Genomic DNA, 26,647 nt, shown 5'->3' with positions numbered 1-26,647 from the left:
ACTCCACATGTCTCCCAATATGGGATATAGCCTTAATTGGTAGTGCTCAGGATGATGTTAGAGAATATGAGGCAAATTCTTCTTTTAATAGTTTTATATTTATATTACAGTGTGTCTAAAGCCTGTGATTCTACTGGTCTTATCTTCTACAGTGAGTAAATGGTAAAACAGGAAATAGTAAGTCTTTTTTTTGGGTGGGGTCTGGTTGTGGGGCCTGAACTCTGGGCTTGGGCACTGTTCCTCAGCTCTTCAGCTCAAGGCTAGCGCTCTACCCCTTGAGCCACAGCACCACTTCTGGCTTTTTTCTTTTTGCTTATGTGGTGCTGAGGAATCGAACCCAGGGCCTCATGCATACAAGGCAAGTGCTCTACCACTGAGCCATCTTCCCAGCCGCAGAAAATAGTAAGTCAATGTAAAGATAAATACTAATGTAAAATTATTCAAGTGCTGGGCCAATTTGGAAAGAACTATGACAATGACTCATGGATGACCAAAGTCTGAGAAACAGTCTTGATGGCCTTGGAAGCAAATCTAGACCCCAAAGTCCTCTTTTTGAAGAATGCTTATTACAACTTAAGAAGATAGAGGATCATGCCTCTCACCACTTGGGTGAGGAGTTGGAATCCTGTGGCTCCCAACGGTCCACAAGATGAGGACCAACAGGGGCCGGACTGCCCTGCTCAGCCATTCATTTGCTTTCATTTGCTCAGGATGGTCAGCTGCTTTCTCCGAGTTCAAAGCCATGGCCACAGCAGACGGTGGTGTCTCATACCACCAGCCCCAACAGTATGTTAGCTCAAACAAGTTTGACTTGTTTTATGTGTGTGCCTTCATGTGTGAAAGTGTGTGTACGTGTGTACATAGGAGGGGGGTGTGGCAAAGTGGGGAACAGGGGAAATAAAACAAACTAGGCTTTCTCTCAGGAAGAAGACCCAGGATGCTGGGGGGAGGGGGCAGCACTCAGAAGTGACCCCCGAACAACAGAGCTAGCTCATGGAATGTCCCCCTGCTCCTCATACTACGGGAGGGGGGGCTCTCACCCCACAGGTGTGGGTACTCCTGGTCCTATGGGAAAGGAATTGGAGAAGACAATGTGGAGGTTCTAGAAGAGTTTAGAGAAAAGAACATAAATGTCTCCCCCCACCCCCAGGCTTTTCTGTGAAAATTATTTCATGCCCCAGAATTTTCTTCTGACTCTCTCTCTCTCTCTCTCCCACAGTGTAAAGAGAACCTATCTAGTTTCTAGATCAGCCTCAAAAGACGCTGACAGACTGGTAACAGGACTGCGGACCGGCTGTGGCCCTTGGTCAGGTTTGGGCGTGGCTTTGTAGGTGCACATTTTAGTTTTTAGTGTTGCTGCCCATTCTCCAGTCAGGGCCCAGGAATCAGGATTCCTGGTGATTGCGGAGGTAGGAAGTCGGTGTTGACTATGTCTCCACTGAGCCCTTCCAGGGCAAACCATAGTGCCGGGTGACTAGCAGAGCAGGGAGGTGAGGTGACCCCGGGAATCTGGCCAGGAATGATATTCCAAATGATACTGAAAGGAGGCCACTCCCGACGGCTCCCGTCCACAGAACCCAGTTACAACACAGCAGGTCCGCCTGTCTCTTCTCTGATCCCAACCTCTGGTGTTTTCTGCACTCAGTTAACCTCTTGTATCTATGGCTAAACTTCCTGCCTGGACACCAAAGGTCAATTTCCAAGTTCATATTGGGCTCTGAGCACAGGCCTTTTACCTATGCAATCTCTTTTCTTACCAAGTGGTACAGTTGCCTCTCACCTGGTCTCCTCACATCCATGTAGGCTCCCTACATGGAGCGCCTTCTCGGTGCTCCAGTCATAATATTCTTACAAAGATGCAAATTTGATCATGCCACAGCCCTGCTTCAGTCTCCCGGCTATCATTCTTTGAGTCAAGCCCCAGATCTTGACCACAGGTTATGAGGCCCTCCATGCTGTGGCCCTAGCTGACCCCTGACCTCCTCCCACACCCCTCTCCTTGCCCACTTAGCCTCTGGTCACTTGGATTTTATTTTCTGTCCTTACTGGGTCAAGCTCTCTTTCTTCAGATCCTTCACCCAGGCTGTTTCTTCTTTTCTGTAATGTTCTTCCCACCACTTTGGCTAAGGCCATCTCCATTAGTTATTTCTCAATGTGTTACTTTCTTAAGAAAGCTCTTCCCAAAGTCCCCCCACCCTTCCCTCCTATCTATACTGTTAGTACTATGTAAATAAATAGTGATTAGGAATAATTCCTTCCCCCTCCCACTGGTCTATTCATCCCAAGAAAACAGGAACCATATTTATCATCTGCATTGATATATGTCTTCCCATCACAGTATGATTGGCTCATCAAAAAAACTAGATTAAGCCTCTGAATAAGGATGAAGAGTTAGGCAAGATGACACGTCGGAAGCAACCTGGAGCTGCATGATCTTTCAAAACACTCTGAAAACAAGAGCAAGCCTCAGGAAATAATGGCTGGATTACCAGCCTATGGTCCTGGGGAAGGAGGGGTCAGCTTCCCTCTGCTCTGAACCTACTTAGAGCCCTGAGACTAGAGACCCTGTCCCATACCCATGGATCCTTAGGATCCATGATTCCAGAGGCATCTATCTATCTATCTATCTATCTCTATATATGTATTAGACTGTTCACTAGTTATTTACACAGCCTCTCTCAGCCTAAGTTTGTACATCTTAAAATGGACACAACAAAACCTGTCACAGGACCCACTGAAGGTTTAAATGCTACAGGAGGGCTGGGAAGGTAGCTCAGCGGTAGAGTGCATGCCTTGCAAGCATGAGGCCCTGGGTTCGATTCCTCAGCACCACATAAACAGAAAAAGCCGGAAGTGGCGCTGTGGCTCCAGTGGTAGAGCGCTAGCCTTGATCTGAAGAGCTGAGGGACAGCGCCTAGACCCAGAGTTCAGGCCCCATGACCAGCAAAAAAAAACAAAACAAAACAAAACAAATGCTACAGGAAACTGCACCATACACCAGTGTGTGGCTTGCTACACAACCTGGGTTCAAAATGCTCCTTTCTCTCTCTCTTTTTTCTTCCTGAGCAAAACAGGCTTATGCATTTCACTTCACTCGTAGGACAAGACATAAGCAGAGGACGAAGGGGCTGGAGATACACTTAAGGCCATACAATCCCTCCACCTACCCTGGCAGCCCTAGCCGGGGCCCCAGGAAGTCCAAGCCAGCTGAGCAGAGCCCTGCAATCCGTGTCTCCTTGAAGCAGGTGCGGGGCAGGATGCGGAGGGCCAGGGAAAGAAGGACAGGTGGGGCTTGGTGACTAATTGCAAAGAAGGAGAGGAAAGAAGAGGGAAAGACGGCTGGATGGGGGGGGGGGGGGGTCTGGGCCGGAAAGGGGGATCCAAGTTATCCAAGGAGAGCGGCTGCAGAAGGAACAAGTTGGACGGAGGGGGTAACTGGGGAGGTGAGAGGAGGTGGCCGCGGGACTAAGAGGCTGGAGGGGGCGGGCGACCTGGGGCCTGGGGCGGACAGAGGCAGTGGAGAGGGGCGGGGTGGGGGCCGTCCCCCGGAGTCCTCCGGGAGGACCGGCGATCGGGGCCCGCCGGGGACCGGGCAGGGTGGGGTCTGCCCCCCGCCCGGGCTGGTACCTGCGGGTCCCCGCGCATCTCGCCCACGTAGTACTGCTCCAGCCAGCGGCGTGCGTTGTCCGAGTGTCGGTGCGGCGGTCCTTCCAGGTCGGCGGTGATGTCTTGGCCAGCCCGCGCCCGCAGCAGCTGCTCGCCCCCGGGATGGTGCCGCACGAAGTCGGTGAGGTCGTAGAGGCGCGCGCCGCGGCGCACCCAGCAGGCGCCGGCCGCCAGGCGCCGCTGGACTTCATCGGACGAGAAGGCAGCGGCGGGGGCCGGAGCGGGGGCCGGAGCGGGGGCCATGGCGGGGCACCCGGAGCTCGCTGCGCGCTGCCCGGACTGTGCTCGGCGGCGGCCCACAGCGCGCCTCTAAACATCGGAGCCCCGGCCGCCGCGGCGGGCCCGCCGCCACCGCACCTGCTCATTTGCATGCCGCGCTCCCATTGGCCGCTCCGCGGGACGTCGGAGGGGTCCCCTCCCCATTGGTCGGCAGGGAGGTCTGGTACACCCCCCCCCAGGAGGGCGTGCCAAGCACTGAGCTGCCCGCCAGGTGGCCCCGGGGCAGATAGCTGGAGGGCGTGTCTGACAGGTGTGTCTCCTCCGAGCTAAGAGAATGACCCGAGGCACTTTGCCTCAGGCCTAATATTTAAGAGGTCATTTTCCCCCAAGCAAAGTAGTCGCGATGTATAATCCTTTAATGTAACATTAAAACATCTAAAAGAACTGTTAAAACTAAAGTTGCACGATATGAGCATCCTGGCTGGCACTGAGTTGTACACTGGAAAATGGCCCAAATGGTAGATTTATATTACTCCTATTTTAGCACAATTTAAAATACACAGAATGAAGAATTATTTTAAAAAGTCATACTGGCAGACCATGGAAATGGAGAGGGGGGAGATGAACACCTAGTGTGTGTGTATGTGTGTGTCTTAAAAATTGGAACCCAGGTTAGTATTTACGAGTCTGGGTTGTTCAAGTGCAAGATCATAATTTAATAAGTTTAAATTTCATCTAGTTTGTTCATTACGGATTTTTTTTTCATTCAATTTGAAATGTCACAATACTGTGTTAAATATTATCCGGAAATGAATGTTTTGACCCGCTCTAAAAGTTTTGCACCCAAAGCCAATATCTTTCTCTCTCTCCTTCTCCCCAGGGAGAAGAATCTGAAAGATAACAGAGAATGCGGCCGGTCTCCGTTGTGGAAGAAGAAATAGGACCCTTCACAGGTAAAAGCGGGGGATAGAATGTTTATCACGGTTTTGTTTAGAACACAGAAAACCGCCACCCAACTTTATCCACCCTGCCACTGAGAATCCCACTTGAACTCAGGATTGGTAATCAGTGATTGCTGTTTCTGCCGCTGCAAGCCTTTGCCCTTTGGGTAAAGGTACTTTAAGGGTTAGCTTGGTTTAATGTCCTAAGGATCCAGCATGATACCTCAGGGCCAACCCAATCTTGATTACAGTGTCCAAGGTCAGGAGAGCTGCCCGGTGTGTCCCCTGCCGGTCCACCTCGGTCTCACCTTCAGGAACTAGGCAAAAGGTCCCCCGAGTCCATGGGATTGCTATCAAATGGCTGCCCTTTGGTTTTGGTTAATTATAATTACCGCTTTTCTCAAGCAATGGATACTGCTGGGTCCGGTGGCTTCCATCTGTAATCCTAGCTACTCAGGAGGCTGAGATCTGAGGATCACAATTCGAAGCCAGCCCAGGCAGGAAAGTCCCTGTGAGACTCTTATTTCCAATAAACTACTAAAAAAAAAAAAAAAAAAAAAAAGTCAGAAGTGGCACTGTGTCTCAAGTGGTAGAGTACTAACCTTGAGCACAAAGAGGCTCAGGGACAGTGCCCAAGCCCTGAGTTCAAGCCCCAGGATTGGAAGAAGAAAAAAGCAGCAATGGATACTTAAGTCACCTTTGCCTCACTTTTACACCTACTCGACTGTGAACATCTTGCCTGTGTAAAAGCAGCCAAGCACATACACCAAGGTGTCCTCAAGCACTTCTGGTGACAGTGTGTCACCACCAGCACCATTTCAGCATTTCACCATTATCTGAAGCACTCATTGTTTGAAGCTGAACAAACAATAACTGTGTTCTATTCCAAATGGTAACAATCACATTTATTGCCCTAGTATATCATTTGATGGTGCAGATATATCGTATTAAGATGTGCAAATAGTACTCTAAATTGCAATATTGTTTATAGATTGAAAACAGCCCAAATATCCAGCATAAGGGGGGAACTAGTAGCTAAATATGCTATATTCTGGCAGTGAAATACTACAAAAGCCAAGGAAAGAATGAGTATTAAGCACAAGTATCTACTTACAGATAACAGGATTATGTGCACTGAGAATCTCAGCTCAGAAAGAAATCAGAATTATAAATGAATTGAGCAAATCCATAGGATCCAAGATCAAAACTCAAGTTCAGTTGGATTATAATTACTAACAGGAAACACTTGGAAAATAATTTACTTTATATGCTAAAAAAACACATAAAATGTGTGAGAATAAATTTGAAAAAAAAACTGAAAACACCAAAAAGATTGCTATAAAAATTAAAGAGTATCCTAATAAATTGAATTCATGCCAAGTTTCAAGTTCATGGACTACATAATTCAATATTAAGCTCTCAATTTTCCTTTAGATTGCAGTCTAGCCTAGCCCAGATATACATACAGACCCTAACTTAAAAATAATGAGTAGGGCATCAGTGGTTCACGCCTGTAATCTTAGCTACTCAGGTTGAGCTCTGAGAGGATGGTGGTTCAAAGCCAGCCTGAGCAGACAAGTCTGTGAGACTCTTTATCTCCAATTAACCACCAGAAGGCTGGAACTGGATCTGTGGCTCAATGCAGTAGATAGAGCACAAGCCTTGAGCCAAAAGCTCAGAAACAGTGTCCAGGCCATGAGTTCAAGCCTTATGACTGACTAATAATAATAATAATAATGGGCTAGGGACATGGCTCATGTGGTAAATGCCTACCTAGCAAGTACAAGGCCCTAAGTTCAACCTCTAGTAGAGAAAGGAAGGAAAGAAGGAAGGAAGGAAGGGAGGGAGGAAGGGCTTGTTACTGCATTGTCTTGAATGTAGCCCAGGATCATCTTGAATTCACAATCCTCCTGTTTTATCCTCCCAAGTAGCTGGGATTACAGGTGCACATCACTGTGCTTGAATTTTTTCATACATACATTTATTTATTTACTTATTTTGTAGCAGGAGGTGGTGGTGGTACTGGGGACCTGTGCTTGCTAGATTAGTGCTCTACCCTTTGATGCCTCAGTTCTGTTTTGTGCTTGAGATAGAGTCTCACAGAGTTTTTTTTTTTTTTTTTTGGTTGGTCGTGGGGCTTGAACTCTGGGCCTGAGCACTGTCCCTCAACTCTTTAGCTCAAGGCTAGCACTCTACCACTTGAGCTACCGCACCACTTCCGGTTTTCTGGTGGTTTATTGGAGATAAGAGTTTCATGGGCTTTCCTGCCTGGTCTGGCTTTGAACTGCAATCCTCAGATCTCAGCCTCCTGAGTAGCTAGGATTACAGGTGTGAGCCACCAGCGCCTGGCTCACAGACTTTTTTTAAGGGGGTATGGGGGTGGGGTTTGGACTGGCTCTGAACTTCTATCCTCCAGATCTCTGCTTCCTAACGTAGCTACAAAGCCATGAGCCACTGACACCAGCCTTTTTTTAAAAAAAAAATTTTTATAAACATGCATTCAGAACCATTTCCTGAAGGCCAAGTACTAGTGGCTCACCTGTAATTCTACCTACTTGTGAGGCTAAGAATGGGAAGTCTACAGATGGAGGCCAGAAAAACATCTTCTGAGACCCTTTCTCAACCCATGTGCATGGGAGATCGGGAAGATAGTGAGTCCAGACCAGTTGGGCAGAAATGTCCACAAGACTCCATTGCCACAGAGACAAGCTGAGTGTAGTGGGGCCGTGACCAGAAGCCTCAAGCAGAAGCCTAAAGCAGAAGCCTAAAGCAGGCCAACTGAGGCCCAAATACACACCGGAGCAGAAGGTGGAACCGGATCTCAGAAATAATGAGTGAAAAGTGAGGCTGGAGAAGTAGCTCAGCAGTGTGGCTCCTGCCTAAAAAGCAAAACAAGCAAAAATAAAACATAAAAAAGAGAAAAAGATATTGGTTGTAATCAGTGAATAGTTGAACACTTAAATTTTAATTTGAATATTTAGTACATTACACTTAATGTAATTATAAATACATTTTGGTTTATTTTGGATTTTCCATTTGTCACCTTTGCTTTAAGATTTTTTTTCTTCCCATACTTTTTTTTTTTGGTCAGTCGTGGGACTTGAACTCTGGGTCTGGGCGCTGTCCCTCAGCTCTTCAGCTCAAGGTGAGTGTTCTACCATTTGAGCCACAGCGCCACTTCCGGTTTCCTGGTGGTTAATTAGAGATAAGAGTCTCATTGACTTTCCTTCCCCGGGCTGGCTTTGAACAGCAATCCTCATATCTCAGCCTCCTGAGTAGCTAGGATTTCAGGTGTGAGCCACCAGCACTCGGCTTCATTGTCATTCTTAAGGTGAGAGCTGGGGTCAACATTCTATTTTACTTTTCCTTTTATTTTATTGTGAAGATGCTGTACAGAGCGGTTACAGTTACATTGTTACATTATTACCCCCTCCTTTATTTTTTTCCTACCATCCCTTCCCTCCCCCACGTCCCCCACTTCTCCCCAGGATCAACATTCTTTTTTTTTTTTTTTTTTGGTCGTAGGGCTTGAACTCTGGGCTGGGGCACTGTCCCTGCGCTCTTCAGCTCAAGGCGAGTGCTCTACTTCTTGAGCCACAGCGCCACTTCCAGTTTTCTAGTGATTTATTGGAAATAAGAGTCTCATGGACTTTCCTGCCCAGGCTGGCTTTGAACCATGATCCTCAGATCTCAGCCTCCTGAGTAGCTAGGATTACAGGCGTGAGCCACCGTCGCTTGGCCCAGGATCAACATTCTTGTGTGTGCTTTTGGCTGGACCCAGCTGTCATTCCTATTGGAATTGCTGTATCATAAGAAATGTACAGGGCTGGGAAGGTGGCTCAGTGGTAAAGTACTTGCCTTGCATGCATGAGGCCTTGGGTTCAATTCCTCAGCACCACATAAGCAGAAAAAGCTGGAAGTGGTGCTGTGGCTCAAATGGTAGAGTGCCAGCCTTGAGCTGAAGAGCTGAGGGACAGTGCCCAGGCCTAGAGTTCAAGGCCCACAACTGACAAAGAAATGTACAGTGGGGAGCCAGTGGCTCATGCTTGTAATCCTAGCTACTCGGGAGGCTGAGATCTGAGAATCTCGGTTCAAAGTCAGCCCAGGCAGGAAAGTCCATGAGTCTCTTTTTTCCAACTAACCACCAGAAAACCAGAAGTGGTACTGTGGCTCAAGTGGTAGAGCTCTAGCCTTGAGCTGAAGAGCTGAGGGATAGCGCCCAGGCCCAGAGTTCAAACCCCACGACCCACTGAAAAAAATAAAGAGAGAGAGAGAAAGAGAGATCCAGTTTCTTTATGTTTTTATCAACACATAGCATCATGCCAGTCTTCTTCTTTTTTGGGGGGGGTTGGGGGGGACCGGTCATGGGGCCTGAACTCTAGGCCTGGGCGCTGTCCCTCAGCTCTTCAGCTCAAGGCTAGCTCTCTACCACTTGAGCCACAGCACCACTTCTGGCTTTTTCCTTTTTGCTTATGTGGTGCTGAGGAGTCAAACCCAGGGCCGCAGGCATGCAAGGCAAGTGCTCTACCACTGAGCCACCTTCCCAGCCCATGCAGGTCTTCTTATTTGTAGCTCTTCTGGTAAATACGTAGTGATTATTTATTTTGGTTTACTTTTGCATTTATTTGAAACTTATTGGCCATTTTGATATCCTCTTTTGTGAAGTGTTGTTTTTTTTTTGGCCAGTCGTGGGACCTGTACTCTGGGTCTGGACACTGTCCCTCAGCTCTTCAGCTCAAGGCTAGTGCTCTACCACTTGAGCCACAGTGCCACTTCCAGCTTTTTCTGCTTATGTGGTGTTAAGGAATCGAACCCAGGGCCTCAGGCATGCAAGGCAAGCACTCTACCACTGAGCCACCTTCCCAGCCCCTTGTGAAGTGTTTTAAACTTTAAAACAAACAAACAGAAAAATATTTCAAATGGTCAAGGTGATACATGGCCACAATCCCAATTCTCACCAGACTTGATGAAGGAAGATTAAGCGTTGATTTATAGACTTAATACAATTATGTGTCAAGAATTCAATACCTCTCACCTTTCTCTTCATACCTAAGTTCACCCACAACTCCACCAGATCCTTATCCAAATTCTCATCCTTCCTCACCTTTGAAAAGCCTGTGGAGAAAATGAGGCAGCAAGTCATGGCACCAAGCCTAGGCTAGAAGCCCGCTCAGGGAGGTTACTGGCCCACAGGGAATCTGTGGGCAACCTGGGCCACAGCTGGGTCACTGGTTCTTGTTTTTTTGTTCCTGGGGCATGAGCTCTGAGTCTGGGTGTTGTCCCTGAGCTTCTTTTGCTCAGGTAGCACTCTACCGCTGAAGCCACAGCCCCACTTCCAGCTTTTTGTTTTGAGTAGTTTATTGGAGATAAGACTCTCGTAAGACTTCCCTGCTGGGGTTGCTTTGAACCACGATCCTCAGGTCTCAGCCTCCTGAGTAGCTAGGATTACCAGTATGAGCCATAGGTGGCCAGCTCCAGCCTCTCTTAACTGCTTACTGAGCCTATCTGCCACCTATGTGAGGGCCATATTGAATGTTTTCTCAATATTAGCCCAGGAATAATATCCACCCATCCCTCTAGTACCCAGAATCTCTAAGTCAGCACCCAGTGGCATTGTCTGTTCCTCAGGGTGCTGCATCCTGAGGGGTTGGGCCTTCTGCCAGTGTTCCCAAGGGATGGGAGGGTCTTACTATAAATACTCGTGAATGGCACATAGTAAGAAATGGAGTTCCTTTTCTACCCCCACCCCAGATCTTTGGATATGTCAGAAAGACTTGGACACTACTAAGCCTTCCCCACCTTGCTGAAGATCAGCACCTTGACAACCAGCCAAAGTCTACACTGGAGTGGAATCTATCCTCTTTTTTGTTGTCTTTATAATTACCTTATATTTGTAACATACAACACAATTACCTTTCTTTCCGGGGGATTGAACCCAGGGCTTCATGTATGCTAGTCATGAATGACTTGAGCTATGACTCCAGGATGCTTCTTTGCATTTTGTTTATGAGATAGGTTCTCTCATCTGGCTGGCCTTGAACTCCTTTTCTCTCTGCCTTCCTAGTCACTGGGATTACAGGTGTGCATCACCATGCCTGGTGGGATATTGTTTTTTTCACTTTTATAGTAATGTAGTCTTGGCTTGCTTACTTGCTCGTTCCCCCTCCCCCTGCCCCTTTCCATTTGCACAAATGTGTCATATGAAAGGGATTTATTGTGGTATTCATATACACACATTTAATGTACTTTGATCAAATTCACTCTATATTAATCTTTCTGAACCCTCCCTTGTTTTTTTTTGTAGTGCTGGGGATTGAACCCAGTACCTTGTGAATGTTAGGCTAGTTGTTTTTCTTTTTTTCTGTTGGTCCTGGGGCTTGAACTCTGGGCCTGGGCGCTGTCCTTCAGCTCTTCAGCTCTAGTGCTCTACCACTTGAGCCACAAAGCCACTTTCAGTTTTCTGGTGGTTAACTGGAGCTAAGAGTCTCACGGACTTTCCTGCCCGGGCTGGCTTTGAACCGTGATCCTCAGATCTCAGCCTCCTGAGTAGCTAGGATTACAGGTGTGAGCCACCAGCGCCTGGCTTAAGTTTTCTTTTTCTAAACACTTATTTCAGAAATAAGTTAATTATTTAAAGTATTATATATTTAAATAATAATGGGATGGCAGAATTCATGAGGATGATATTAGTGTGCTTTGCAATCAGAACAGAAAGGCCTGTGACACAACACAGAAGGTCATGCAGAGAACATTTAAATTTGGGGCAAAATTTGGGAAATCATCACTGTTGGGTGAGGCAGCCAATGACAGTGCAGGACACAGATAATGGACATTGAGCTCCGGCTGGGGACCCACAGTGCAGTACCAACTTTCACCACTAGATGACAGTCACTCCCAACACCTGAGGAGCAGCAAGGCATCTTGCAGCCTGGCACTGGCTGGAACAGGAATGCCCATCCAGTCTCAGGCAGGAGCAGCGCCCAATCTAGACAGTCTCCGTTCACTGCAACCCAAATCCCATAGCTTCCTGAACCAGTAAAAATGAACACAATCGGAAGTGGCGCTGTGGCTCAAGTGGTAGAGTGCTCTCCTTCAGCTGAAGAGCTGATGGACAGCACCCAGGCCCAGAATTCAAGCCCCATGACCAACAAAAAGGGAAGGGAAGGGAAGAGGGAAGGGAAGGGAAGGGAAGGGAAGAGAAGGGAAGGGAAGGGAAGGGAAGGGAAGGGAAGAGGGAAAGGAAGGGAAGGGAAGGGAGAAGGGAAGGGAGGGGAGAAGGGAAGGGAAGGGAAGAAGGAAGGGAAGAGGGAAGGGAAGGGAGAAGGGAAGAGGGAAGGGAAGGGAAGAGGGAAGGGAAGGGAAGGGAAGGGAAGGGAAGGGAGGGGAGGGGAGGGAAGGGGAGGGGAGGGGAGGGGAAGGGGAGGGAAGGGGAAGGGTAAAAATCTGGGCCAAGCCAGGTGCTAGTGTGAACCTGTAATCCTAGCTACTCAAGAGGCTGAAATCTGAGGATTGTGGTTCAAAGCCATCCCGGGCAGAAAAGTCCTTGTGAGAATAATCATTATCTCCAATTAACCACTCAAAAAGCCGGAAGTGGAGCTATGGTTCAAAGGGGTAGAGTGCTAACCTTGAGCCAAAGAGCTCAGGGACAGCGCCCAGGCCCTGAGTTCAAGCCTCATGACTGACAAAACAAAGATCTGGGTCAAGCACTGTGCTTTGACAAAATGCCTGTAGACACATTGAAAGAGCTGATGTGGAAACAGCTGGAATGAATTTGCGTGTGGAAGAGCCCAGGACAAGCCAGAAGTCAGGGAGCCATGCAGTGGTATTGCCACAATGAACAAAGGGTGTCCCCGCGGTCCTCTCATGGCTAACCAGTCTGGTCATATGGCTACAAATCCTGAGATGACACACAGGGACATAAATGTCCATAAATGAGGGCAGGACAAATTTCTGTCACAGTCAGCCATTGGTGTTATAGAGATACTACCTGGGAAGAGGCCAGGGAGGCAAAATGGGTTTGGGGGTCTTCTAGAGGATCTGGTAGGGGATTTGACTGAGAAAATCATGGAAGTTTCTAGTCACCCACAATAATCCTTCCAATATTCCCTACAATCAATGTAGGATTCTCCCTCACAGCCAGTCATGTCAGGACTCATCCTTTTCATTTTTTTTTTGTTGTTGTTGTTGTTGTTGGTTGTGGGGCTTGAACTCTGGGGCCTAGGCGCTGTCCCTGCGCTCTTCAGCTCAGAGCTAACACTCTACTATTGAGCCACTTTGGTTTTCTAGTGGTTTATTGGAGGTAAGAGTCTCACAGACTTTCCTGCCTGAGCTGGCTTTGAACTGGGATCCTCAGATCTCAGCCTCCTGAGTAGCTAGGATTACAAGCCTAAGCCACCGATGCCCGGCTTTCACTTTTTGGCTGCAATCTAGTCTATGATCCCCAGAAATGAACTCCCAATGAACTCCCCACAAGAAGTCTAGAAACATTTAGATAAAGAGTTATCCGCCAGGGTCTAATTTAGAAAAAAAAATAAAATCCAGCACAGTAGTGATTTTAACAGAGAGAAGTTAAGACAGGGGATTCAACAGGTTCTAGAGAAAAGAGGATAAAGGGGAAACTGATAAAACACAAGTATCGCACTGAGCGCTGGTGGTTCATGCCTGGAATCCCAGTAACTCGGCAGGCTGAGATCTGAGGAACACAGTTCAAAGCCAGCCCCAGCAGGAGAGTCCCCAAGACTCTGATCTCCAGTTAACCAACAAAAAGCCAGAAGTGGAGCTGTGGCTCAAATGGCAGAGCACCAGCCATGTGAAATGGGAGGGTTGGAGTTAAAGCCCCTCTACCAGCATTAGTTAATTCATTAATGCTTTCATTGGCTACTCTTTGGCCCAATTATAGAAAATTAGGGTAGACATTTATATAATGATTTAAAAAATAAAGATCAACTGCAAACTCAAGTATTCCTCCCTCCCTCCCCTCTTCCCTCCTCCCCCCCACCCCCAGTTCTGGGGCTTCAAATCAGGCCTAGGAGCTGTCCCTGAGTTTCTCTTGCTCAAGGCCAGCACGCTACCGCTTGAACCACAGCACCACTTTCGGCTTTTTCTGTATATATGGTACTGAGGAGCTGAACCCAAAGTTTCATGCATGCTAGGAAAGCATTCTACCACTAAGCCACATCCACAGCCCCAACCTTCTAAGCTCCTCTTATCCCTAGCTCTTGTGGCTATCCTGGAGAGATAGATAGATACATAGATATATAAACTACGTATTACTATGTATTACAAAAGTATACGTGTTGAAATGCATTCTCTCTCTTCAAGACTAAATCTTGAAAGCTGAGTGAAGCCCTGAGATTTGTACCTGGGAGATTTATGTGTGACCACAAAGCCATTGTTAACCGCTGTGGACCCTCTGGACACACGATGAAACATTGAAGCCAGGGGTTGGCTCCTGGGTTGAATCCCTGGGGCTCACCTCCACAGGGCTGCAGAAGCCGGGAAAGGCAGATCTCCCACTGGAAAGGGGGAGGAGCATCGCAGGTGACGTGTCTGAGACCTGCAGCCTTTCCACCCACACTGGTCCAGGGCTGGCACTGAGTGAGCCGTGCGTGAGAAGATGCTGTTTCCTCCCGTTCACATTGCTCAGGGTTTCTAGATACTGGAAGGGAATTGGGGGAGCCCACCAACATTTAGTGCTTCTACAGGGGATCTGATCCCCCGCTATCCAATGTCCTTTGAGAAATCTGTGTGGGCACCAGGAGACTTTTTGTTTGGACTGTGTATCACATAGGGGTCACACGGTGGAGAGGCACAAAGTGTGCACACTCAGAGTTGTGCAAACACAGAAAGCTGTGTGGACCCAGGAACCCAGGGCAACGCAACTCAACTTCTCCTCCTCCTCCTCCTTTCTTCCCCCGACCCTTTCTTCTTATTTCTTCCTCTTCTTCCTCCTCCTCCTCCTCTTCTTCCCCTTCCTCCTCCTCCTTCTCTTCCTCCTCCTCCTCCTCTTCCTCCACCTCCTTTTTCTTCTCCTTCTTCCTCTTCCCCCTCCTCCTCTTCCTCCTCCTCCTCCTCTTTCTTCTCCTTCTTTCTCTTCCCCCTCCTCCTCTTCCTCCTCCTCCTCTTTCTTCTCTTTTCTCCTCCTCCTCCTCCTCCTCTTCCTTCTCCTCCTTCTCTTCCTCCTCCTTCTTCTTATTCTTCTCTTTTAATGTCAATACTAGAACTTGAACTCATGGCCTTACACTCCCCCACTTGGCTTTTTCCCTCAGATTTAGTGCTCTACCACTTCAGTCACACCTCCACTTCTGGCTTTTTGGTGCTGAACTGGAGATGAGAGTCTCTTTCGTTTATTAAAGCCAAGGGGCTGGTTTTGAACTGTGACCTTCAGACCTCAGCATCCTGAGTAGCTAGGATTACAAGCATAAGGCAGTTTTGACAGATAGAAAACTGGCCAGGTATTAAGATTTTTTTCAAAGATTATCACAGTAGTAGTTGTGCCTTGACTTTCCAAACCAAACTACTGATTATTGAACCTGTAGTATATTCGTAAAAAAATAAATATATTACAGGGAGGGGGAGAGAGAAAGCCAGGCAGAGAGACAGAGAGACAGATGCAGAGCCACACAGAGAGAATATATAAGAATATAAGAATACTTTAGGACTGGGAATGTGGCTTAGTGATAGAGTGCTTGCCTAGCATGCATTAAAAAAAAATTTTTTTTTTGTCAGCCCAGGGCCTTGGAACTCAGGGCTTGGGCACTGTCCCTGAGCCTCTTTTTTGCTCAAGGCTAGCACTCTACCACTTGAGCTACAGTGCCACTTCCAGCTTTTTCTGCTTATGTTGAAGTAAGGAGGTCAGGTATGGCTGGCGCCATATTGGCCACATAGTGGATGGTAGGGTCTGGCCTCTTGAGGGAAACGACCCTACTCCCCAGGTGATGGGTGTGCCCGGATCCCTGGAGACAGGGTTGGTCAGTTGGCTGATAGATTACTGAATCTGTCAGTTCAGTGCCTGGGACTGGGAATTTCCTGTGGACCTGTGCCTTGCTTGGACCTTATTTAGGCCGGGACCAGCCCAGATGCCATTATACCTTGCCACTTGTCTCCCTGTGACCTGTCTCCTGGCTGTCTCGGTCATCATGGCCTCCCAATTCAGCTCTCCATTGGAGCTGAATTGGCTTGTTGGTATTGTTTTTGTTCTTTCTTTCCTCTCTAGCCTGTTTCCTAGCAGTGTTATATGTATTTGGGGGCTGCAGGCCTTTGTAACAATGGGCAATCTGCTAACTATATAGTAAAGGCTCCAATATTTCAGATTCCAAAATGTCGCTTCTGGGACGCACAACAGTGTGGTACTGAGGAATTGAACTCTGGGCTTCATGCATGCTAGGCAAGTATTCTACCATTAAGACACATTCCTAGCCCTGCCTAGCATGCATGAAGCCCTGGGTTCAATTCCTGAGTACCCCATAAACAGAAAAGGCCAGAAGTGGTGCTGTGGCTCAAGTGGTAGAGCGCTAGCCTTGAGCAAAGAAGCTCATGGACAGTACCCATGACCTAAGTGTAAGCCCCAAAACTGGCAAAAAAAAAAAAAAAAAAAGAATACTTGAGTTTGCAGTTGATCTTTTTTTCTTTTAATCATTATATAAATGTCCTTGAAAGGCAAAAAAGGTTTTCTAACAATGTTTATCTCCTTCTTACTAACTGGATAAAGAGATGTGTGAGGCCAAATAGTAAGATAAAGGTTCAGATATCTGAATATTGCTTACCTTGAACTGGTCTTTACTGGAGCCAGGGTTTGTCTGGCTGTTGGGGTTTTATGGGCAGAGGTGTAAGATGAGGTCCTCTATACTTCCAGAGTGTGGATGAAGGATCTGAAAGGAACAAAGCCCCAGAAAATTAGCACTTCAGGGTCTCTGGACTCTGGAGAGAGTGAGTCAGAATCTGGAATGGTTTCCCCAGTGTAGGGGCTACCTTGTGTCCTCCTGTTAGAGCTGGGTATGTTCTTCTACCTGGCACCTCTGAAAGGCTCCAGTCATGGTAAATATTCAGTAAATGGGGCTGGGAAGGTGGCTCAGTGGTAGAGTGCTTGCCTTGCATGCCTGAGGCCCTGGGTTCGATTCCTCACTCCCTCCGGAAGTGGCGCTGTAGCTCAAGTGGTAGAGCGCTAGCCTTGAGCTGAAGAGCTGAGGGACAGTCCCCAGGCCCAGAGTTCAGGCCCCACGACTGGACCAAAAAAAAAAAAAAAAAAAGAAAGAAATATTCAGTAAATGGGTGAAATGTAAACCCAGTAAAGTATGTTTTGTGGGAGTTTATGGAGGAGCCCCCAGTAGGAGCCAAATGAAGCAAACTTCAGTTTCTTAGCCATATTTTCAAAAAGGTTAACAGGAGAAAGGTTTTCTTTTTTTTGTTGGTCATGGGGCCAGAACCCTGGCCTGGGTGCTGTCCCTCAGCTTTTCAGCTCAAAGCAAGAGCTCTACCACTTGAGCCACAGTACCACTTCTGGCTTTTTCTGTGTATGTGGTACTGAGGAATTGAACCCAGGGCCTCACGCATGTAAGGCAAGCATTCTACCACTGAGCCACCTTCCCAGCCCTATGGGAGAAAGTTTTTTTTTTAAAAAAAATAAAATACAGGGCTGGGAAGGTGGCTCAGTGGTAGAGTGCTTGCCTTGCATGCATGAGGCCCTGGGTTCGATTCCTCAGCACCACATAAGCAAAAAGAAAAAAGCCAGAAGTGGCGCTGTGGCTCAAGTGGTAGAGCGCTAGCCTTGAGCTGAAGAGCTGAGGGACAGCGCCCAGGCCCAGAGTTCAGGCTCCATGACTGGACCAAAAAAATAAATAAAATAAAATACATACGTTAACCTAACATATCCCAAATAATCAAGATCATCGGTAAACAGCATGGAAACAGTTGCTGAGATATTGGAATTTTGTTTTGTTTGTCTGCCCAGGCTGACATTTGGCCTGTGATCTTTAGCTTTCAACATCCTGAGACACTAAGATTATAGGTGCGTGTCACCAGCATTTGACGTATTGTATTCTTTTTAAATAAACATTATATTGTCTTGAGATCTGGCATGTGTTTTTATTTTACACATCAGTTCAAATCAGGTATTTACTCTAGTTGCACATGACCAGTGGCCGCAGAATTAGGACATCTGGCCGGGCGCTGGTGGCTCACGCCTGTAATCCTAGCTACTCAGGAGGCTGAGATCTGAGGATTGCGGTTCAAAGCCAGCCCGGGCAGGAGAGACCGTGAGACTCCTATCTCCAATAAACCACCAGAAAACCAGAAGTGGCGCTGTAGCTCAAGTGGTAAAGCGCTTGCCTTGAGCTGAAGAGCTGAGGGACAGCGCCCAGGCCCAGAGTTCAAGCCCCACGACCGACAAAAAAAAAAAAAAAAAGAATTAGGACATCTGATGGTAGCAGCTACTACTAGACTGAGCACATTATACCCACATTGCCACAATAAACTGGCTGGACAGGTGCTTCATGCTTACACCATACCAGACAATATACAGAGGCTTTACTTAGATTATTGCATTTATTTCTCAGCAGCCCTGTGAATATACATGATTATTATGCAGGCTCCTTGGGGCCACTAAGGATTGGAAATGTTAGAAAATGAATCTAAAGGGCTGAGAAGATGGCTTAGTGGTAGAGTGCTTGCCTAGCATGCACGAAGCCCTGGGTTCAATTCCTCAGTACCACATACACAGAAAAATCCCCAAGTGGTGCCATGGCTCAAAGTGGTAGAGTGCTAGCTTTGAGCAAAAGAAGTTCAGGGACAGTGCCCAGGCCCTGAGTTCCAGCCCCAGGACTGGCAAAAACAAAACAAAAGGAAAAAGAAAATGAATCTAAATCCTTCTCTCTCTCCCCTCAATACTAAGCAAAGGGTCTTAAGTAGAAGCTGTTGTAAATAACTTCCCACAACCACCTTGTAGAGCAGGTCTTACTATGTATTTTTGAAACATAAGTCTGCCCCTATACTCGTTCAGATTGCGTTAGTAAAGATTTAATGTTTTCATTTGGCCAGGTGAATCTTCCATCCCATAATACAGACTGCTTGAAACTTTAAGGAACAGGGTGTGGGTGCAGGTCCACCCATCTAGCTAGTTTTTGTTCAGCAGTAACTTCCGGGTTGTTAATTTTCAGATAAGGATCTGGAAAGGAAGCAGTAATTTTGATTGGCATCCACGTTTTACAATGTGACTTACAGAATACCCAGAGTCTAAAATCTGCCAACACATTGTCAACCAAGAATTCTATATCTAGGGCTGGGAAGGTGGCATAGTGGTAGAGTACTTGCCTAGCATGCATGAGGAATCTAGGTTCGATTCTTCAGTACCACATAATCAGAAAAACCCAGAAGTGACACTGTGACTCAAGTGATAGAGTGCTAGCCTTGAGCACGGAGAGGCTCAGTGACAATGTCCAGATCTTAGCTCAAGCTCCAGAATTGGCAAAAAAAAAAAAAAAAAGTCTGTATGTAGCAAAACTATCCACTATTCACAATTGCCAAATTATGGAATCAGCCTAGATACCCATCAAGAGATGAAAGGACAAAGCAAATATCATATATATATGTATATATATATACACACACACATATATATGTACATATATAAATAAATGATGGAGCCATAAGAATGAGATCGTGTCATTTGCAGAAAATGAGTGAAACTGGAGATCTTGATGGAATATGCCAAATCACATATATGCGATTATCACTTTTTTTTCTAATATATGTAGTGTGTAAATATATGTAGTGCGTGCAAAATGACCCTTAGAAAGGGAACTTTTAGAAAAGAGGAAAAAAGCCAAACACCAGTGGCTCACGCCTGTAATCCTAGCTACTCAGGAGGTTGAGATCTGAGGATTGCGGTTCAAAGCCAGCCCGGGCAGGAAAGTCTGTGAGACTCTTATCTCCAATAAACCACTATAAAACTGGAAGTGGCGCTGTGGCTCAAGCGGTAGAGTGCTCGCCTTGAGCTGAAGATTGCAGGGACATCGCCCAAGCCCAGAGTTCAAGCCCCACGACCAACCAAAAAAAAAAAAAAAAAAAAGAAAAAGAAAAAGAAAAGAGGAAACAATGAGGCAGTGGGAAAAGCATAAAGGAATATAGTATGTGGCCAAAGTCTTTTATATACATCTATCATTCTATATAATTACTATTCACCAGTAATAAAAAACACAAGAGATTTTAAACATTCCCAGATGAAAAAAATGGAGCATTTATTAATAACTAAGCTGACCTATAATACAACACAGAAAGCCCTTCAGGCTGAAATGGAAAGATGCTAGAGAGTAACCTTAATCCATATAAGAAAAAAGAAGCCTTTGTGAAGGTAAATATATGCAATAGACATAAGAGACCAAATTAATCCATTCTTATGTAACACTTTTGTCTCCTATCTGATTTAAGAGATTGCTGCATAAAGAAATAATAGCACATATGAAATGGTAAAGGGATGAAGCTACATTAGAAGCAAAGTATTTCTCTAATCCTGAGATTAAATTGTGTGAATCAGATTTAGAGTCTCATGAGATGCTCACTGTAATTTTCAGGATAAATCACCTATTTATAACAAAAATGACAAGGGAATTTAAGAGGTGTGTTAGAAAATATCTATGTAACACAAATGAACTCACTAATGGAAGTATATCTAGAAAATGTAGGCTGAACAAAGGATTTGGAGGAAGAGAATGGTGCAACATGCAAAGTAAAGTATGAAATAGCCACTCGAAGTTTTGTAAGCTACTGCAAAGAGTTTGGAGTCTATCCTAAGTGCAAGGGTACAGTGGATTTTGTATCTCTGCTTCTGTATGCATTTCTCTCTTTTTCCCTAATATAAATAAGGAATAGCAAGCAGTATTGAGTGTGACCCTGTCTTCTGGGACCCTTTACACGAATGCAAGTATAAACAGTATGTATAATCAAACTAGGAAGTTCAGCTGGATTTAGATCATCAAATAATTATTCCAGAAAACAATGACTTTCTCTAAAGATATTAGAGGTTAAACAATATCTAAGCCTGAAAGCCTAAGGCTAAGCCTAAGCCTAAGCCAGAGGTCAATCTTTTAAATTACTTGATAAAACAATGGACATAAAGACAAAGCACATAGATATCACAATATACTAGTTGCATCATTGCACCTTTGTTAATAAGCTCTCTTTCCCCTACAATCTCGCACCTGTAGATATGAAGAAATGGGGTAAAAGGCAGAAAGATAAAGGGCAAATGAGACATCCAAAATAAAATGTATACCCAACCAGAGCAGCTGTGTAAAAACATTGTCTACTCCTGAACTAGTAACCTGCGGGGAACATGGTCCTGCACTTGTAACTGAAAACTAGAAATGATGGACATTGCTTCATTTTTCACTATTTCTTTTTTCTTCTTGTCTTTGTACTAGCCCTGGGGCTTAACTCAGGGGCTGGTGCTGTCCCTGAGCTTCTTTTGCTCAAGGCTAGCACTCTTCTGTTTGAGTCAGAATTTCATTTCTGCCTTTTTTTGGAGGGGATAGGGGGTAGTTTATTGAAAATAAGAGTCTCTCATACTTCCCTGCCTGGGCTGGCATTAAACTGTGATCCTTAGAGCTCAGCTTCCTGAGTAGCTAGGATTATAGATGTGAGCCACCAACTCCCAGCAACTGCTATTGCTTGAAAAATATTCATGAGACACTTAGCAAGGGGACATATTTCAGATTTTGTTAGGGGTTCTTTATTTTTGGTGCTGGTACTTGGGCATGAACTCAGGGCTTGGGTGTGTGTTGTCCCTTAGTTTTTTTTTGTTTTGTTTCCTGCTCAAGGCTGTTATCCTACCACTTGAATCAGAGCTGTACTTCTGGCCCTTTTGTGTGTGTGTGGTTAATTAGAAATAAAGGTCTCAAAAACTTTCCTGTTAGGCTGGCTTTGAACTGTGATTCTCAGATCTCAGCCTCCTGAGTAGCTAGGATTACAGGCATAAATACTCAGTACTGGGGTTTTCCTTATCTGGATGCTATCTCTTTCTCAAGACTTGGAAGTTTTTCTGCCATTATTTCATTGATTATGTTTTCTTTTTTTTTAGCATCACTAGAGTTTTGTGCTTTTGTTTTGGTTCATCATGGGGCTTGAACTCTGGGCCTGGGCGCTGTCCCTCAGCTCTTCAGCTCAAGGCAAGTGCTCTACCACTTGAGACAGCGCCACTTCCGGTTTTCTGGTGGTTCATTGGAGTTGAGTCTCGTGGACTTTCCTGCTCAGGCTGGCTTTGAACGGCAATCCTCAGATCTGTAACTAGGAGTACTAGGCCACTGGCATCCAGCTAGCACTAGAGTTTGAATTCAGGGCATTGCACATATTTGGCAAGTTCTCTTCCACTTGAGTCATGAATCCCATTTTGTTTATGCTACTTTTCAGGATCTTCATGTATTCTTAGCCAGCCTCAGACCTCAAACCCAACTCAATGAGATTACAGATATCTACTTCCAAACATTAGTTTGTTGAGATGGGATCCTGATATATTGTATGCCTTTGCTAGCTTCCAACTGTAATCCTTATTCTATGCGTCCTGAGTAGCTGGGATGGCAGGTGTGAATCATGTGCCTAGTCTTCATTGAATGTCTTTTATGTACTTCTTCTATGCCCATGATTCATAGGTTTGGTTTCAACCCCACCCCGCCCCATGATGTTTCATTGTATGATCTGTCCTGATTTATTAGTCTCTTACTGTTCTATTTTACCTGCCTTGTTCTCAGATATTGTCTTCTACTTCATCCAGACAACTGGTGAAGCTTTCAATGAGTTTTTTAAGTTATTGAGCTTTTTCTAGAATTTCAATTTGATGTTATCAGGATTTCTAGTTTCATTCAGCTGTTTCTTCGTATACTTTAAAAATTCCTTTGTGATCATTGGTATCCTCTTTAATTTCTTTGACTATTCTTACAATCACTTTTTTGGATTGTCTAGGATTTCATCCAATTCATTATAGTTGAGTCCATTATTGTGGGATTATTGACTTTTGGGAGTAGTAGTTGTCATGTTTTCTTTGTATTTCCTGTGCTTCTGTGCTGAGACTTGAAGCCAAATGTTTGGTTGGAAGTACACCTGTATCTTTTCAGTTGATGTGCTCTCAGTGTTCAGATAGGACTGGATAGCGGCAGGGTTGAGTTTCACTTTTCTGAACTATAGTTCAGTAGCAAACATTTACCTATATGCTCAGGGAACTGGGCCTGATCCTCAGCCCAATCAAAGAGAAGAAACCTAGTTGAGATCTTTTGTAAATCCTGATGGGGCTGCTACTATAATCAAGCTGAGGGTCAGATTTGTGAAAGGTCAGTTATCAGCGTCTGGGCTGCATTCATTTTGGAAGCTTCATTTTTGTGTAGTGAGAGATGCTTTTAGCCCCAATGAGCTGGACATATATCCGTTTGCTTCACAACACCCCCCTCCCAACTTGTACTCTAGGAACAACAAGTGTCCAAGTTTAAGGATTTCCCTCACGTTTGTCAGAGAACTGAACAAGCAAAGAGAGCGCTGAGATCTCTGTACTGGAGAGGGAGAACTGACGGACCCAGGCCAGTACTGTAATTAACCAGCTGACAGAGGGAAGAGGCTAGGAAAACAGAATGATTTATAGAACCTGGCCTCAGAGCTCCCAATTTTACCTTGCAACCTGTCAGAACCAACGGGGAGGCTGGTTTTGTTTTTTTCCCTAACTTATTGTTTTAGAGGCGATAAACAGTGAGGTTGCCTTTCCCTATGCCAGGTGACGTGTACATTTCCTTCACATAGTGTCACCTGCTCCCTCAGTCTCTCCCAGTCCCTCCCTCCCATCTCTACCCAGGAGTGGCATAGTTCATTTTCAGCAATGATCAGTGCGCTCCACTGCTGCACGGTCACCCTTTTTCCTCTCATTCTGTGACTCCCCCACCCTTTCACAGAACGATATGCACGTAACTACGAATACAGAGCTTTCGCTTCCTAACACCGCTGAGGTTGCACATTTCAGGCCGGCTGGTCGCCTCTTATCTTTTGGCCACCCTTGGGGCAACCCCCCCCCCACTCCAGCGCCAAAGACAGAAGATCCTGGACAGCATGGGCATTGAGGCAGACGATGACGGGCTTAACAAGGTAATCAGTGAGCTGAATGGGAAAAGCATTGACGGTGTCATGGCCCAGGGAGTTGGCAAGCTTGCCAGTGTGCCTGCTGGCGGGGCTGTAGTTGCTCCTCTGCGCCTGGCTCTGCAGCCCCTGCTGCTGGTTCTGCCCCTGCAGCAGCAGAAGAGAAGAACAATGAGCAGAAAGGAGAATCCGAGGACGCAGGTGATGACGCGGGATTTGGCCTGTTTGATTAAATTCCTGGTTCCCTGCAAATAAAGCTTTTTTATGTTAAAAAAAAAACAACAACACAAAACTACGGAGTCATCAGAAACAGAAAAAATAAACTAAGAAAAAAGTCCTTCGTTTCCATATCTTTGGAGCTCATGTCAGTGTGTGTGTGTGTGTGTGTGTATTACACACACATACACACACATAAAGAGGTACTTAGGTATTGTACCTTTGTGATTCTCTCCTAAGACTATCTTCTTTTGGTCTCTGTATATGAGTATCTAGAATCCCGTGTAATTTGTCATCTCCCAGTGCAGTTTTAGATCTAACTTTTGCAGATCAGGGAGAACACGCACCGTTTCTCTCTCTGATCTTGGCTTACCTCACTTAATATGATTTGTTCTAGTTCCATCCATTTCCCAGGAAATGCTATTATTTTATTCTTTCTCATAGTTGTGTAAAAATTCTATTATATGTAGGTAGCACATTTTTTGGACTCACTCATCTATCGTGAGTAATATGGGTTGTTTCCATATCTTGGCTGTTGTGAATAGTGTGGCAATGAACACAATATGCAGGTGTCTTTATCATATCCCAGTGTATGATGCTCAGGGTAGATGCCAAGGAATGGGTCATAGGGAAGGTCTATGTTTAGTTTCTTGAGGAACTTCCAGACTGCTTCCAGAGTGGTTATACTAGTTTACCTTCACACCAGCAGTGCAATAGGCTTCCTTTTTCCCATATGCCTGTCAGCATTTGTTGTTAGAATTCAAAATGCTGCCAATCTAACTGGGGGTAAAATAGTACTTCAGGGTTGTTTTGATTTGCATTTGGGAAGCTGTTGTTTTGTTTTGTTTTTTGGTCGGTCGTGGGGCCTGAACTCTGGGCCTGAGTGCTGTCCCTCAGCTCTTCAGCTCAAGGCTAGCACTCTACCACTTGAGCCACAGCACCACTTCTGGCTTTTTCTGCTTATGTGGTGCTGAGGTATCGAATCTAGGGCATCATGCATGCAAAGCAAGCACTCTAACACTGAGTCACCTTCCCAGCCCCTGGGAAGCTGTTTTGAAGACTGCCTAACATCTTTTTTGGTTTTTGTTTTCTGTTTTTGTTCTAGAATCTTGTCCAATAGCCTACATTATCTTTAGTTGTGTCTTCAGATTATTTTTTTCTTCTGGCAGTAGTAGGGTTTGAAATCAGGGCCTATTACTCCCTAGGGAAGTGTTTTTCCCGCTTGAATTATGCCAACCATTTTTGCATTTATGTTTCAGCTGAGGTTTCATGGTTTTTTGCCAGGCCAACCTTGGACCATGGTCCTTCTACCTCTACATCTTGTGTTCTTTGAATTATAGGCATGAACCATCATACACAGCTTCTTTTCTTGCTAACTTTTTCCTGCTGGCCTCAAGGTATGATCTCACATCTTTGCCTTAGATTCTTCTTGTATATAAACCATTTTTTTTTTTGGGGGGGGGGTCCGGTCGTGGGGCCTGGGCACTGTCCCTCAGCTCTTCAGCTCAAGGCTAGTGCTCTATCACTTGAGCCACAGCGGCACTCCCGGCTTTTTTCTTTTTGCTTATGTGGTGCTGAGGAATCGAACCCAGGGCCTCATGCATGCAAGGCGAGCGCTCTAACACTGAGTCACCTTCTCAGCCCTGTAAGCCATTTTTATGACTTAATATGGCTTTGGTAGCCTTACTAGTTTTGGTGTGGTATTTTCTAGAACATCCTTTGAGATTTTTCACATTTTTTCCCTCCTGATTAAATTGGGGTTATGACTTCAGGGGAGTAAGGCCCCAGTTATGTGCCCTCTTCTTCATACCGTCTTATCTTACTAGCAACATGACTTACTGTGGGTTTTCAATAAATAACTCCATAAGCTGTGTTGACATACAGAGGATATAGGCCATGAGTCAAGTCCTTGTAGTTTCTAAAGTAAGTGTGGTAATAAGATTAATAGAGGGCTGGGAAGGTGGCTCAGTGGTAGAGTGCTTGCCTTACATGTATGAGGCCTTGGGTTCTAATTCCTCATTATCACATAAGCAGAAAAAGTCGGAAGTAGAGCTATGGCTTAAGTGGTAGAGTACTCGCCTTGAGCTGAAGAGCTCAGTGATAGCACCCAGGCCCAGAGTTCAGGCCCCATGACTGACCAAAAAAAAAAAAAAAAGACTAATAGAGGCATAAAGTAAATTCTTAGCAAGGCACCGTTGACTCACGCCTGTAATCCTAGCTACGCAGGAGGCTGAGATCTGAGGATCGCAGTTCAAAGCCAAGATGGGCAGGAAAGTCCACGAGACTCTTACCTCTGATGAACCACCAGAAAACTGGAAGTGGGGCTATGGCTCAAGTGGCAGAGTGCTTGCCTTGAGCTGAAGAGCTCAGGGACAGCTTCCAGTTGGAGTTAAAGCCCCAAGACTGAAAAGGAAAAGAAAAGAGAAGAAAAAAAAGAAATGAAAAGAAAAGAAAGAGAGAGAGAGAGAGAGAAAGAAGGAAGGAAGGAAGGAAGGAAGAAA

The 26,647-nt window shown here is 45.7% G+C and overlaps 1 protein-coding gene and 1 pseudogene across 1 annotated transcript in view; one reads left to right on the top strand and one right to left on the bottom strand.

Moving 5' to 3' along the window:
* The window catches only part of Fa2h (fatty acid 2-hydroxylase), a 48,330-nt gene extending 44,421 nt beyond the window's left edge, over positions 1-3,909 (bottom strand). Inside the window, exon 1 of the mRNA XM_042700603.1 lies at positions 3,628-3,909. Coding sequence (XP_042556537.1) covers positions 3,628-3,909 — 282 coding nt within the window. The remainder of the gene's footprint in view (positions 1-3,627) is intronic.
* Positions 3,910-4,792: 883 nt separating this feature from the next.
* LOC122126056 lies at positions 4,793-24,215 on the top strand (annotated as a pseudogene).
* Positions 24,216-26,647: the final 2,432 nt, after the last annotated feature.

This window comes from Dipodomys spectabilis, unplaced genomic scaffold, assembly GCF_019054845.1.
Source record: "Dipodomys spectabilis isolate Male_0828 unplaced genomic scaffold, ASM1905484v1 ptg000273l, whole genome shotgun sequence".
NCBI lineage: Eukaryota > Metazoa > Chordata > Mammalia > Rodentia > Heteromyidae > Dipodomys > Dipodomys spectabilis.
Note: the sequence above shows the minus strand (reverse complement) of the source record. Positions and strands in the feature narration are given on the sequence as shown.